The sequence below is a fragment of the Akanthomyces muscarius genome, chromosome 6 (assembly GCF_028009165.1).
Source record: "Akanthomyces muscarius strain Ve6 chromosome 6, whole genome shotgun sequence".
Classification (NCBI taxonomy): Eukaryota; Fungi; Ascomycota; class Sordariomycetes; order Hypocreales; family Cordycipitaceae; genus Akanthomyces; species Akanthomyces muscarius.
This window is the reverse complement of record NC_079246.1, coordinates 2,950,922-2,965,665: the sequence shown is the minus strand read 5'-3', so window position 1 is coordinate 2,965,665 and position 14,744 is coordinate 2,950,922. Positions and strand designations below refer to the sequence as shown.

Here is a 14,744-nt window from a genome sequence, read left to right as displayed (position 1 = left end):
CGGTCAACCGCTTGCTCACTAGGCTGCATAATCTACAAAAGCGTACTAAAACTTAACCGTGACATCCCAACTGAAGACGGTATATTTCTGACCTCGCCAAGTGACATCCCATTTGAACTGACTTCTCCTTGACCACGAGTGGTAGTGGTTGGCCGCAGAAGTGCCCCCTTGTTGTGCTCCTTGCGTTGTGGCTTCGCTGTTGGACACTTTCTCTTGGCCAGGCACACTTTCCACAATTTCCCAGTCAGGGGTGATAATATCGGTTTCATTTAACTGCGCAGTAGGCGAATTCTCTTCAACTGCAGCTGGTGCCGCTGGATCATTTTCGAGAAACGAGTTAGCAGCCTGCAGGGCCAAGCTAAGCCAAAGAATACTTCAGCTTACCTGAGCTTTCTGAGTCCTTCGCCATTGTGTTAGGACGTCACAATGACCGTCATTAAGCAGTGCAACAGAAGGGAAAAACAGGCAAAGTGTGATTATAAGTAGTAGCTGCGAGTGGCCGAAATACCGGGATTCACTAACTCGTTTGGCTTAAATCAAGTACTAGATATTGTATTTCTCGAGAGTCGCTCGGACAAGATCGTGGCGAAGTTGTCTTTGCAAAGTCGCTGCGGGGTACCGACTGTGTTTGCCGCGTGTTTAAATACTGTGTACGTCATGTGTTGGCGTCGAGGCGGCACACTGGCACACCGAATCACGGCTGCGAAGCTGTCGGCTGGGTGGCGAAGTTACTCATCGGCATTGGAGCCTAACGCACATGTACGTTACACTGAACGACCACATGTATTAGACAGTGGTACGTCGTTGGGCAGCAGCATAATGCAGAAGAAAATCATGAGCTGCTCATTACCTCCTCTTCAACAGCCTTCTTTTTCAATTTCGCATCGATGGAGCATCTCAACATCATGCAGCACGACTTGGAAAGTGTTCGAGCTCAATGGCGTTTCTTATAGAATCGGAGTTCACGCCGAAACTGAAAGACATATTCGCCTTAGCGATCTCTTAGACTCTCTTGATAGATGGAACAAGTGCAAGCTCGTCCCGAAGAGCTTCTTGAACTCGAGCGAGAGTGACAAGAAATAATTCTCGACGAACTTTTCCCCCCATGCGTCAGTGCTGCAGACGCCCGTAGACGCTACGACAACGCTGTCATCCTGGCTCTCCAGAGAATACCACGAGCTGGAGAACTCCAGGCACTGGCAAAAGAGGTAGTTAAGGATCAGCAAGGACAACCTGGTCGGCCACAGCTAGGCATCACGGATCAAAACTGTGGTCGGCGCCGTGGAAGCCTGCAAAGCCAAGGCAGGCCCGCCGGCTGCTGCATCAACAATGTCTATCCTATGAACACCATGTAAATATTCAAAAAAATTTAATGAGTACTCTGACAATACAGTTCATGTTTCTCTTAAATAGTTTTCTGGAAGTTTGACGTCCTGAACGACGGCGGAAGCGGAAATAAGAGCACCGGTGCTGTATGTATATAGTGGCGTGCAGGACTAACGTTAGTAGAAGTAGCGCTGCCGCTGGGAGGCCGCGTTAGCTGCTAAAGTTGCTCCCAGACCCATTTAGGCTGTCACTAGGGAAGATATTACACCCACTGTAGCTAGATACTCCATACGGCTTGATATATTCGAATTACGTATATTTGGCAAGTTAGCTAGTTTAGGGGATGCCAAGCCGGTCCTAGTGTGGGCAGAGTGGCTGATTGCTGGAGTAGCCTATGTGAATTTTGACAAAACAATCGCGAGTATATTTTAAGCCCGCGCCGGGCTGAATCCGCGCCCGTGTGTCACGCCGTTCATGGCCTGCTCGGCTACTGCTTGACTGTATGACCTATGATGACATGTTTCCCCGGTAATAGTCACCTTGCGCATCAAATGAGTTTGGAAACCCTGTATAGATTTAGGAGTCAAATGCCAGTTTGCCAAAGTTGTTGGAAATGTAGTCATCTGTAGTCGAATGTTAAAAAGTTGAGTTCGTCAACCAGCGGGAAAATAGCACATACTCAGGTTCAGGACAGTGCGGATATCACGGCCGCCGCCATTGCCGCACTTGGCAGACAAGACACCGTTCCAGGAGTTGTACACAATCTCGGAGCAACTTTGCTGGAAGTTGACACTGTTCACGCGCGTCATCAATTAGCATCGTCACAATCTCGACTGCAAGCATTACCGCGCCTGGCGAGAGAAACTTACCCGCCCCAAGTCAAAATACCGCCGTTGTTGCCAACTTTCTGGGCCAGGTCAACGCTGCTGTAGGGGCTGTTGCCCTTGTTGTCGCCGCAGTGGCCAGACAGCGTGGTGCCAGACAGGCTGGTGTCGGAGCAGCTGTCCGTGTAGTGGACGCAGCTACCGAGGGTAGCAAAAGCCAGAGCGGTAGCAAAGGTGTTTGTTGTCCAGCGCATTGTGAATGTGATTGCCTAACTTGGAGAGTTTTCGAGCGAATAAACAATAAGAAAATTCAGCATACGTGCCGATCCTTTATATCGCACTCGCGGTGTACCTGACAATCAGCTGAACGCCTAACCACCCCTGCCCTTCGGAACTTTACAAAACAGGTAGGTGCCTATGAGCAGTTGTTTCGCCTACTGCGACTCCAAAGTGGCCCAAACACTCGAAGGATTGGATCCTTGCGCCACTCGTGCTGACACTGTCCTGGTAACTTGTTAACTAGTGCTCCGTCAGCGACCAGGTAAAGCAGGGAGATTGAAGGCCCGGCATTCGTTAGCTCGAGTCCTATTTACCCCAGAGTTCCACAATTAGGCGTTCTTTCCGCAGACCAATCGAACATTCAGCCCTGGCAAAAATATACGGAAATTAAGACATGTATTAATAGAAGAGAAAGGAGACGCTGTCCTGGTTTCTAGTTTTCACTTTAAAACTGACCGCAGTGCGGTGCTTTCGCTGTAAAAAGATGGAGATTGCAATGAGTTGGCGGGCTCTGGATGCAGGGAACTCCAAAATGGTCGAAAAGCGCCGGAGTGGCAGTAGTGCTCAGCTAGTCAGCCCACGAATCAGATTGCAGTCCGTGGCATGCCATTGCCTTGCTGCAGGATGGTCAAAAGCGAGTGCAGTCTAGTGCTTGGCAAGATCGTGTCCAGTCGGATCCCGAAAGAACAACGCTGTAGTCGGTTGCACTGATTGCGTGATGCTGCGCTGGCTGCATGATGCCTTTCTCTCCGAGCGCTGGGTAAATTTCGAAGGAATTAAGAAAACTACATGATTGATGTCGAAGGATCAGCCGGAGTAGATTAGAGGCTCTCAATAGCCTGCAACCATCCTCCGAGACTTTTCGTCTAGTTTATGCGAGGAGTATTCGGGTTCTAGATGCTCAAGAAAAGCCGCAAAGCTGTCCCGGTTCTTGGCGAGGAATAGACGAGAATAAAGACGTGCCCAGCTGAGGTATTGCAGTCAAGCGAAGCCGGCTACGTGGAAAATGTGTCCGGAACGGTCTGGAAACGTCCTTTGGTGGCGTACATCTTGCGGAGGCGCCACTTCACGTGCTGACCGTCAGTCGCGATAGTATAGCAAGATTCTATCGATAGCATACTGTAATATTTGTTTCCCCCGTTGCGAAAAAAAAAAATAGTAACGAACGGATATTGTTGAGCAGTCGGCTAGTGTAAGACTTGCACAGGGCAGCGAAGTACACGATGCCACGGAGATGCCTGGGAAAATATTGACTAGCTTGAAATGCGGTCAAGTGGAATCGTAGAATTGAATTCTCCAGTCATAGGCTTAAAAATACTACCAGGATCCTGGTGTCCGGTTCGGCCAGACCCGAAAACAGACATGGAGGCTTGCACATGTGACGGGAATTGGCCGTTGAGAAACCGCACTCGGTCCTCCGAATTGATTGAGCTCTTTAACAGCCAGAGCCTCATTTTTAGCTGCAGGAACTAGTTAAGCGGCAGAAGCTCGCAGACAAAGATATAAACGTTCAAAGTTGCTGCTGTCCTCTGTCTACATCTCCCCTGTTCTCTATTCGCCTGTGCAACGTTGTCAATTGAGTTCTGCCGCATAAGAAAGTATCATCCGTTAAAATGCAATTTGCTACTGCTGCTTCGCTTTTCTTCTCTGTAGCACTTGCCCAAGGTGACTGGAGTGCTCCTCTCAGCAAACCTGCGATCCACCCCAACCTCGACTTCATTGAAGATGGTCTCCAGCGCTATCTGCCAGAAATCTCCTTTACTCTGAACAAGTGGAACGACAACCGCATTCCTCAAGAGTACGTTGGACAGCAAGCGATGAATAATTTTATTGACGATGTGCTAACACCATCCCGCGTTAAGATGCAAAACTCGCGTGGGTAATGCAAATGACTTTGACATCTACGAGATGCATTACGACGATGTAGGTTCAGACAACGCATCCTGTCTCGCGAATTTAATGCTTATACGGTTTAAAACAGTGCGCTGAGCCTTGGCTTCTGTGCCACAACCGAAACGCTCCTGTGAGCCCCGACACCATCGCTCGCCAATTCAGCAAAGTGCCTATTGGCATGCGTCAGTGGGTACGACTCCTGATTGACGTCCCGGCGGGCAGCACGTCGGCTTACAACGCTGGGGGTACTATCTACATCAACAATGCAAACGGTCGCATGATTAGTGTTCTGGTCCATGAGACCGCCCACTCCACCAACATGGGCGGCTTCCCCGGTGACAACTTCCAAAGTCTCTGGGACGGCTACCAGCAGGACCAGGGTGTGCCAGACAACTATGCCAAGAGCAACATGATTGAGAACCTTGCCCAGGTTACGGTCGTGTCGGTGTTTGACGAGAACGTGCCTGGTGGAATCCAGGCTGTTGATCCCAACTGGTGGAAGATGCAGAACCAGCTTCGCGCGATGCAGAAGTACGGCCGACTGGGCGGCTCAACCACTACTCTTCACGTTCCTGGCCAGGACAAGGCATGTGTCCACCACGTATCTGTGGGCGCCATTACCACTAAATAGACACCCCTCTTTGCAAAGACGAATTTTCTTTATTCTGGATGGACATTTGAGTACCAGCTTTTGGGGTTCTTTATAGATGGGGCATTTGCCCATGAAATGAGTCAAAATTTTGGGAGTTGTGGTCGCCAATACAGCTATTTGATAAAAGAATCTAAAACTTAAATGAACAGTTTGTATTGAAACGAGGTAGCGAAGATAAGTGCGCCAGTCTAGTACAAATGGCGCGTGTGAATGTCGCGCGTGAATGTTGCGCGCCAGGGCCAAGGCTGTTACCACTTTCCCGGGACAAATATCCCTTTTGGGATGTGGGATCGTCGTAAAATAAAACTTGGCTAAACAACTTGTACTTTGATTCTGCTAGCGTTCGATCGAGGCATCAAAATGAGCCGGGGGCCCGGGTGGAGGCCACAATTGCTTGATAACTGAAGGACATACAGCGAGGGTTGGTTAGAAACGAACTGAGTTACAGCTGATGGGCTTGCGCATTACAGACTATACAGACTGTGTCAAGCTTTGACTCGCAGTGGTGACGAGGAAGAAGACCAAGTGGTACATTTCCCCCCTCATTTCTTTAGAGGAATCAAGTATTTGGAGAGGCTCTACAAATTCATATTTGCCACCGGAGCATGATGTATTTATAGACATAAACTTCGTGTATTTACGGAGCTCATCAAAGTAAACCAGAGCCAAAAAGTATAGACGAGAAGATAATCTAAGAGACTATGGACAAAACACTATTTCCAGCACCATAGCGCGTTTTCAAGTCGTTTCAAAGGATCGCGCCCTGGGCATAACCGATCGAATTTACTTGCGAGGGTTGCCGTTGTAGCGCATGCACTCGTCGCCATGACCAATGCAGCAGATGTAGCGCTCAGAGGGGCAGCCGTTGTAGAGAGTGTTGGCGTCAGCGCGGGGGTAGGTGAAAGCACCACCGTGGTAGGTGCAGGGAGCGAAGAATTCGGTGGGCGAAGTGGCGAGGTCGTCGGTGCGCTTAGGGTTTCTGCAGGACCCAACACCGTTGTCGTTCTGTTAGGGGTTAGCAAATGGCCGCTCAACGGCTTTGGCACTGATAAGACGGCAGCTTTGAACGTACAGGGCAGTGGTGGAGAGCCCAGAGCTCTTTGGAGCAACCAACAGTGCGGTTGTTGTCAACGCACTTGCAGCTAATAGAACGAGAGAAGCCGTCGCTAAGAAGTATATGTTAGTACTTTAGAAAAATTGATTGAAGTTGCATTGCAAGACTTACACGTAGCTGACATCGACATCACCAGCCAGACCAATACCAGGAGAGCTGACGTAGGAGACCTCGACACCGGACTCGTCAGCCTTGGTCAGGCGGCTGTTGCCATGTCAGTACTTGGAACTCGTTTTCTATTTTCTAGCTGAAGCTATCAGGCGCGAAAGATTGAGAACTCACTAGCCGGGGCTGTCCAGGTTGATGTGGGCCATACCACGGAAACCGTTAAAGTACTCCATGGTGTGGTCTCTGCCAACACCGAGGTGGAAGTCGCCGTAGGAGCCGGCGTTGGGCGATCTGGGGTCCACAGAGTGACCGATGATGATGGACGTGTTGTCGCGGTTCTGGAAGGTGATGCGGACACGGTCCGAGTTGGTTTGCTTGGAGTTGCTGTCAGGGTGGTCGTATTTGTCGAGAGCACCGCCGATACCGTGCGGGAAGTTCTCGTCAATAGTGACGATTCTGGGACCGTTGGGGTTCTCGGCAGGAGCGGCGATGACCGAGGAGACCAGGGTGGCGGCGAGGGCGGCGAGGACCTGGAACTGCATTGTTGCGGCTTAAAGGTGCTTGACTTGAAGGTCGAGGAGTTGGTGACCTTTGTGCTTGAAACTGGTTGCTTTATTGATGATGAGCAAATGTACAATCTGAAACAGGAATTCTCGGTTTATATAGACATTTTGTTTGTGCCTTGATGTCTAGATCCCCATTCAATCCTGAGCTACCAACTACGGCTTACAGGCTAGTACAGCCTCGACTTGAGCAAGAAGGGGTCGTTTAAGCAGCAGTATCAGGCTGCAGAATAACCTAACTCAAAGGGTTTGAGAATGTAGTGGGACCAGTCGTTAAGTCAGCGCCTTGCCCTACCTACGAACGCTTCTTGAATTATACACATGGTTCACGCCTGTCTGGAAAGATCAGGTCCGCAAGTACAACGAGGCAGTAGAATTTGATTGGAGCCGTCAATTTAATTGACAACGCATTACTGACTTCAAAGTGCTAGCTAATTTTCTTTTTACTTGTAATTTGGGAGGCCTTTGTTTAAACCTGTGCCTGAATCGGTGAAGATCATTCTCCAAATGCAACACTATGTCGCACTCAGTTCGTCTGGTTGCGACCATCTCCCGCGCCCCCGCTGCAGCCTTTGTCAGCCTGATAAAGTCAGCTGTAACTAATTAGAGAAAACATGGACCAGTTCGAGGCGGCTGCACGAGCCCGTAAGAATATAGACCCTCCTACATGCAAAACCACCGGACAAACGAAAAGTCACGATCCTGCAAAGGAATGAAGGAATTGAACAAGGCTGGAGTTTTGCGACAGCAACCACTCTGTCCTGCTCATTGTATTTTGTTACTTGAAACAGCCAAGGTGCAGCCGAAAGAAAATCCTTTGCCCGCCGACTAAGAAAGGTGGCTGGCCGGGTCACAGGCAGAGCAACGGCGGTTTGCCTAAAGGGGTAAGATGGCCTACGCCACCACGATGGAGCATAGATTCCTGCAGGAGCACAAGGCATGGCGGTACACGTAAATGGGGCATGATGTCTCCGATTTTCGTAACGGCAGAATCTGGACATCAAGTCCCAATAGAAACGAGACATTGGCGCAGCCTTGGTTCTTCCGCAAGTCCACATGGCCGCCGCGTGTCGCCAAGACCGAGAGGACCATGCGACGCAAGAGGGGAAAGGATACACGGGCGACGATGGCTAGTGAGCTGTTGGAGGGCACAGTAGGAACAGCTGGCGGTCTGATGCGATCTGGGAAATAGCTACGGAGTAACGCTTTCAAGGTTGCGCGCTGGGAGCGGTCGAGGCCCTGCGCGGGCCCAGATCCGTCGACTTGACGGACCGAATACTGCCGGTACTTACTGGTACAAGCGAGCTTACAGCTTATTGGTAGGCTCTCTGGCCAGTCCGAACCTCCTGCCCCAACTAACTAGCCAGCTTGGACGAGACGACAGCCCTAATACTTTCCGTCCTTGCTATTTATTAGTGCACACATTGATGGATCCTTCGGCAATTGTAGTTAGGATCCACGAGCCTCGCCGAGCAAGTCTCCCGACTCCGCTGACGCTGACATCGAGCAGACGAGCATCGCTCCACTGTCGGTCACCTGTGTGTGCAAACCGGGGCTGATTGCTGGAGAATTAGTTCTTTACTTCGACCTTTTCCATACTAATCAAGGTATAACGCTATTGTTTTACTCCGAAAGATCCGGTGCAAGTAGTAGACAGACCGACGACTTTCTGAGCTACAGGGTAATGGGAGTATTCCCGACTTGTCTGGAAAGACGGGAATAGTTGACTTCAGTTCAAGGCTGGGACAGTTATGATGTCCAGTTCGGCATGGCATGAGACAGGCGGGCAATTACTTACCTTGGTGGCATTATTAATTGCGCGTAATTTGTTGTTACATTGTAAGTCTAAACACTGCCCCCCTTCCCTTTTACAAGCCTTTGAAACGCATGCCCAGGCCTCCGCGCACGTTTGCGCACAAGTTCTGTAAGTGAACGAGGCCCGCCTTCCATGGTCTGCCAAGCCTACTTATTACCCACCACTTACAAGCGTCAGCAGCTTCTTTGTACATGTATTTTCTCCAGGCTGTTTTCATTCAACTTCAACCACCGACTCGAAGTCAACTCGGAGAATCTTTGACTGTCCCAACCGTGACTGGCGTGGCCTCGTCATAGAGACAGAGCCTCAAGGCTGTCAGGCTATGTAGGAGCAAGCCTCAGTAACTTCTAGCCGTACTGTGCCTGAAACCATCCCGGATGCCGCCGACGAACGTCTGCGAGTGATAGACAGGCACAATCTGCCCCAGACTTGTCAGCAGAACCGGCATGGTGGTAGCCTAGAAGGAACGAGTAACGTCTCATTCTCTCCACACCGTGCGGTTCGCCGCCGATCTTTCACCTCTTCTCGTCGGGCAGTTTCCTCTTCCGGACTCTTCCCTCTACGTCAACGCTGGAATAGGTTTCGTGACAGGAAGGACGCTATTTTTCCGATCACTAAATGCACATCGAACGGACACTTTACGCGTTGCTGATCCGGCATGGGCGACGCGACCTTGATCCACATGCGCTCCCGACTACTGCAGTATGTTCTCACATGCAGTGCATGTATGCTCGTTCAGGAAAGAAACCCTAACGGATACGTCGCGGTGGACGTTCCGAAGTGTGGTGAGACGTATATCATCATGATCATGAGCTCATGCCAAGCTTGATGGAGACAGTATCGCCGTCGAGAGCGTCGGGGACTTTCCATGCTGGCTGGCCGATGCTGTGTCCGGAGCGATCTCATAAAGTATATAAACTGATGTCGTCTCGCATCTATATCCAAGAAACCATTCCGTAGCAAACAAGCTTTCTCTACACTGATATCCTCTCCAAGCACTCTTACATTCCCAAATCTACTTCAACATGCAGCTCACACTTGCTTTCGTCGCGGGCCTCATGTCCACCGGCGCTTTCGCCGCGACTGTGCCCGTCGAGGCTCGCGGCTACCCGGGCCTGAATAATGTCCAGAGCCGCAACGCCAAGGCTGCCATTGGCGAGGTCCGCGCCGAGGGCCTGAACAGACAGGCTTGCCTGGCTGTCATTAGCACTGCTCTCCAGGAGTCTGAGCTGCAGATCTACGCCAACCCCAGAGTCCCTGCTTCGATGAACTACCCCCACGACAAGGTCGGCGGCGACCAGGACAGTGTCGGTATGTGATATCTGCCCCACGCCGTCCAAGACAGTGGAAGTACTAACAAAGTTAAAGGCATGTTCCAGCAGCGCGCTCAATTCTACCCCAACATTGCCACCGACATGTCTGCTGCCGGCAGCACTCGCCAGTTCCTGTCCGTCATGAAGGGCATCAAGGGCTGGCAGACGATGGAGATCTCTGCCCTGGACCAGGCCGTCCAGAGGGCCCAGGCAGGTAACCTTTACGCGAAGCGTATTCCCCTCGCCAAGCAGGTCTGCAGTGCTGCTGGATTCTAAGCGCTGCCGAATTCTGAGCGCTTTGTATCGTCTGAGACGAATCTTTGTGTATATATATTCTATACTTTCATATGTCTATATTCTGAACTGATAAATAACCTTACATATCATTTTTGAGCTTCTGTTCCGCATGCAACTATCGCCTGGCTGTAACGTGGGCTACAGAGTCTGTCCACTCTTGCTCGCGGTGTAGAGTCTGTAATAATCGGCCTTGCGAGCCATGAGCTGCGCATGGGTGCCAGACTCGACAATGCGGCCGTCGCTCAATACATAAATTTTGTCCGCCTTTACAATCGTGCTGAGCCGATGTGCAATGGTGACGGTGGTCCTGGCTCTCTTCATCTTCTCGAGGGCTTCCTGAATGATGGCCTCGGACTGTGAGTCCAGCGCAGATGTCGCTTCGTCCAAGAGAAGAATCTTGGGCTTACGCAGCAATGTTCGGGCCAGTACAACTCGCTGCTTTTGCCCGATGCTGAGCTGAACGCCCTTGCTGCCCACCTCTGTATTGAAGCCGTCCCTGTGACCGGTGAGTGATTGGCATGCGACGGGCTGGAATAACCTGTATATCGGTACTTACGGTAGACTGCTAATAAAATCGTAGATGAAAGCTTCCTCGCAGGCCTGCTTGACCTCGTCTTCCGTTACCGTGGCCTCTTTATCCATGCCGAGTGTTAGGTTGTCTCGGATAGTTCCGCGATACAGATTCGGCACTTGGCTAACAAGCCCGATACAGCTGCGGTATTTCGACAGTTGAAGTGAAGTGATGGGCTTTGAATCTAGAAAAATAGCGCCTTTTAGCGGATCATAGAAACGCTCAATCAGAGAGACAATAGTGCTTTTACCAGACCCGGTCGTGCCAACAAAAGCAATGTTCGCGCCGGCCGGAATGGTGAAGCTCACATTATCGAGCGCCAGATTGTCAGGCCGCGAGGGATAAGCAAAACTGACGGAGTTAAATTGAAGCTGGCCCTCAACGGCACCGGGGTCTGCACCCTCGGCTGACGAAGGATCAATCTCCGACTTTTGCGCCAACAAACGCTGCAGTGATGCGGCTGCTTGTTTGGCCTTGCCAATGTTTGGCGTCCACGCGAAAACAAGACCCGCTGAGAACGCGCTCAGAAGCATGGCCGACTGAATTGTGATGGCCTGAAATAGGGTATACTCGCCGCGCAAGATAAGCCTCCCGCCGTACCAGAAGCTAATTGCCATACTAGCATAGTATGCAGTCTGCGTGAGTGCGTAGAGAAAAGACACCTTAACATTGGAGACGAGAGCTTTTGACTCATTTTGTCTGATCTTTTGTTGGAATGTCTGCAGGCTTTGATCCTCGCGGGTGAGGGCGGCAATGGTCTGGATGCCTGCCAGAGTCTCCCCAGCAAACTCGGCGGCTTGGTGGGCAAACTCCTCGTTCATCTCCTCAAAGTCGGCCACAAGCAAAACGCCAAAGTATCCGCCGCCAACCATTAGCGGCATAACTGCAAAGCAGACGAGAGCCAACTTCCATCCCAGAGCGAATGAAATCACGATACCAGAAACCACAGTAGAGAAGCAGATCAAAATGATGCCTAGGGCGCTTCCGCTGAGGCCGGTAATGTCGCTCGCCGATCCAGACAAGAACCCAGAAATGGCGCCAAAAGAGTTTTCGTCCCTGTCAAAGAATGACACATCCATCTTGAGGTAATGGTCCAGTGTCAAGTCACGAACGCGATTGGAGAGGTGTTCTGCTACAATCGCAAAGGCGACTCCTTCGGCCACACTGCTGAGAAGCATGACGACGGCTAGTAGGAGAAACATCCGCGCATAAAAGCCAGCGTCAGAGCGAATGCTGTGTGACTCATCAAGAGGACGGGCAATAGCAGTAATGACTTTTCCAAAGAGCACAGCGGAGACGGCCTCTTCTCCTCCTGCGATGATGCTGCCAATAAGACCGATGATCATCCAATGGCTCTCGCGTTTGCTGAGCTTAATCATGAACAAAATCATTGACCAGATTGAAGTAGACTGTATAGAACGTTCTGTTTGAGCGGCGAGGTCTTCCAAGGCTGGTTCGCTGTCGTGCGCAGCTATGCTATCCGTTGAAGGTCGATACTCATAAGCATCGTCAAAGGGATCTTGTTTATCATGATCCTGGTCTTGTGCTTTGACAAGGTGGTAGTAGTGAGACTCTGCCGCCATGAGGTCATCGTGCTTGCCGCTTTCCACGACTTTTCCGGCGTCAATAACGACAATGTTGTCGGCACTTCGAATCGTGGAAAGACGATGAGCAATGACAATATTGGTTTGCTGCCTTTCACTCTCCGCCATGGTAGCGAGCAGTCGCGCTTCCGTCTCACTATCGAGGGCTGACGTTGCTTCATCCAATATTAGAATTTTCGGATTATTTACTAGAGCTCGGGCAATGGCAATGCGTTGGAGCTGGCCGCCCGACAGCCTGGACCCACGAGTCCCAACAATGGTATTGAAGCCTTGGGGCAGCTTGCTGATGAAGTCACTGGCCTGCGCAACTTTTGCGGCTTGCTCGACGGCTTTGCGCCTTTCAGGGGGTGACATTCGAGTTCCACGGTCACCGGTAAACCCCAGCTCGATATTTTCAAATACTGACTTGTTGAACATGAAAGGTTCTTGCTTAACCACGGCCATTTGCTGCCTCAACCAACTAATCTGGTAGTCAGCCAACTTCCTACCATCTAGCAAAATCTCGCCGGCAATTGGGTCGTAAAACCGTAGAAGAAGATGCGCAATAGAACTCTTGCCGGAGCCAGAGTGCCCCACCAAGGCTGTTGTCTTTCCTGCCGGAAACTGGATGCTCACGTCGTCTAGCACCGTAGTGGCTGGCCGACAAGGGTAGATGTGTCGTATGTTACGTAGCTCTATAGTGGGATTGAATCGACCTGGAGCGAGACCTTCACTAGAGGAAGAATCAATGGGCGATATACGCAGAATCATGCGGTTGAGACGACGTGCACCGGCCACCGCCAAAGAAAATGCTTCCACATTTGCACCAACTCCAAGAACACAAAAAGCGGCGGCCTTGGAAACCATGGCAATGGTCACTACAGCAGTGAAACTGGAGCTCCCTTCTGTAATGCGACGCGCGCCTTGCCAAAAGGCCAATGCCACATTGAGATAGCCAGTGGCGACGCAAATTGCAATCAAGATTCCGTTAAGGGAGGTGATCAAAAACCCGTATTTGGCCGATTGCTTCAAGAAGCCCATGTATGTGTTGTGCACGTATTTCTGAATTCCAAGAGAGGTGGTGGTTTTGATGGAACTAAAGGCTTCCTCGACCACTTCCGACCCAGAGGAAGAAGCCTCTATGCTGCGGGTGCTATAACGGACAGTGAGGACACCACCCAGATATAGCACTATGTAGCCGACAAACAGCGACCAAATCAGCTCCAGCATCAAAATGGCATCGACAGCAAAGCAAACGACCACAGTGGCGATTAGCGTTCCCAGTGCAGCAATTGTCTGAGACAGCTTCGACGAAATGGCATTCTGGACGGCGTTGGCATCGTCTGTCAGCTGCGAGAGAATGCCGCCGATGCCATTGTCATCGAAAACTGCCATGTTTTGTTTCAAAGTGGCGGCAAAGAAGCGAATCTTGATCCGGCGTGCGATCCGCGCACCGGTATAGTTGAAGCCGGCTGTTGCGATGAACCAGGTCACCAATGCGACCAGGACAATGTAGGCGTAGTACACCGTGTAGCGATTCAAGAGACTTTCAGCATCCTGATCATGCCCCTCGGCTTTCGAAAATGCTTCTATGATTCGTGAACTGATGATCTAGAATGCGTCGACGTTTTTGTCAGCAATTGATCGTTCTAGCACCAGGCAAGCCTTGCATAGGGAGAATGTACCGGGGTCACTGGGATCAACGAGCCTGCAATCACTGCGCACAGAGTGCTAATGGCGGCAATTATCATGTCAATGGTGTCGGCGAAGCGGTATATTCCAAGGAATGAAACATTGTTTTCGTCGAAATGGAGTTGCCGCTCCAAGGTAGCGTGCTCGACGGCAACATGGGCTTCAAACGCTGGCGTGGCCGCGGCCGCTATCGAGAGGCCCTGCTGAGCAGGGCCACCAGCAACATTTCGCCCGTCCTGAGGTGACGCGGACGGATCCTGATTCTTGTTATTGCTCATATTTCTCTAGTCGCATTGAAATCAACCTGAAGACAACTCTGTGAACAATTGGGATTGAGTTGCGACTGGGTTGATAGGACAGCCTCATACGGAGGATGCGCGGGACTGGAATCGGTGGCGGGACTGTGACGGAGGCAGACAAAGTGCGGGTTATTGCGCCACCTCAAAATTCAATAAAAGGAACATGGCAGGGATTAGTTTACCCCGCACGAAGGATTGGGCTTGTGTTACATGAATAGTTGACCAGTTGGCCCTTTGCGCCGCCCGAAGCAATGCTGAACAGGAATTGCGGCTGAAATGGTGTGTAGGTCGCAGCTCCAGAGACGAGCTGCATCGGATGAGTTGGCTGTGTAGTCAGCATGCCAGGGTACTAGCTACACAAAGTCCTTGAGGCTTTAGACCTGCAGTACATTGCTTGTGCTGTTTTGTGATAGA

General features: G+C 50.9%; 6 protein-coding genes across 6 annotated transcripts; 2 read left to right on the top strand and 4 right to left on the bottom strand.

The window, feature by feature from the left end:
* Positions 1-18: 18 nt before the first annotated feature.
* Positions 19-907, bottom strand: LMH87_001053 (uncharacterized protein; the record flags this gene model as incomplete). The annotated part of the gene is made up of 6 exons (XM_056199066.1): positions 19-32; positions 93-314; positions 385-400; positions 523-530; positions 754-769; positions 851-907. The coding sequence occupies 6 exons, from the start codon at positions 905-907 to the stop codon at positions 19-21; spliced, it is 333 nt and encodes a 110-aa protein (XP_056055950.1).
* A 995-nt stretch (positions 908-1,902) lies between these two features.
* On the bottom strand, positions 1,903-2,404 carry LMH87_001052 (uncharacterized protein; the record flags this gene model as incomplete). Its single annotated transcript, XM_056199065.1, has 3 exons — positions 1,903-1,949; positions 2,006-2,118; positions 2,196-2,404. 3 exons carry the CDS (start codon positions 2,402-2,404, stop codon positions 1,903-1,905), a joined length of 369 nt encoding a protein of 122 aa, XP_056055949.1.
* A 1,638-nt stretch (positions 2,405-4,042) lies between these two features.
* Positions 4,043-4,953, top strand: LMH87_001051 (uncharacterized protein; the record flags this gene model as incomplete). Its single annotated transcript, XM_056199064.1, has 3 exons — positions 4,043-4,227; positions 4,292-4,352; positions 4,411-4,953. The coding sequence occupies 3 exons, from the start codon at positions 4,043-4,045 to the stop codon at positions 4,951-4,953; spliced, it is 789 nt and encodes a 262-aa protein (XP_056055948.1).
* An 804-nt stretch (positions 4,954-5,757) lies between these two features.
* LMH87_001050 (uncharacterized protein) lies at positions 5,758-6,738 on the bottom strand (the record flags this gene model as incomplete). The annotated part of the gene is made up of 4 exons (XM_056199063.1): positions 5,758-5,979; positions 6,047-6,140; positions 6,200-6,292; positions 6,371-6,738. 4 exons carry the CDS (start codon positions 6,736-6,738, stop codon positions 5,758-5,760), a joined length of 777 nt encoding a protein of 258 aa, XP_056055947.1.
* Positions 6,739-9,600: 2,862 nt separating this feature from the next.
* Positions 9,601-10,164, top strand: LMH87_001049 (uncharacterized protein; the record flags this gene model as incomplete). The annotated part of the gene is made up of 2 exons (XM_056199062.1): positions 9,601-9,886; positions 9,944-10,164. 2 exons carry the CDS (start codon positions 9,601-9,603, stop codon positions 10,162-10,164), a joined length of 507 nt encoding a protein of 168 aa, XP_056055946.1.
* Positions 10,165-10,323: 159 nt separating this feature from the next.
* Positions 10,324-14,309, bottom strand: LMH87_001048 (uncharacterized protein; the record flags this gene model as incomplete). Its single annotated transcript, XM_056199061.1, has 3 exons — positions 10,324-10,681; positions 10,742-13,950; positions 14,025-14,309. 3 exons carry the CDS (start codon positions 14,307-14,309, stop codon positions 10,324-10,326), a joined length of 3,852 nt encoding a protein of 1,283 aa, XP_056055945.1.
* Positions 14,310-14,744: the final 435 nt, after the last annotated feature.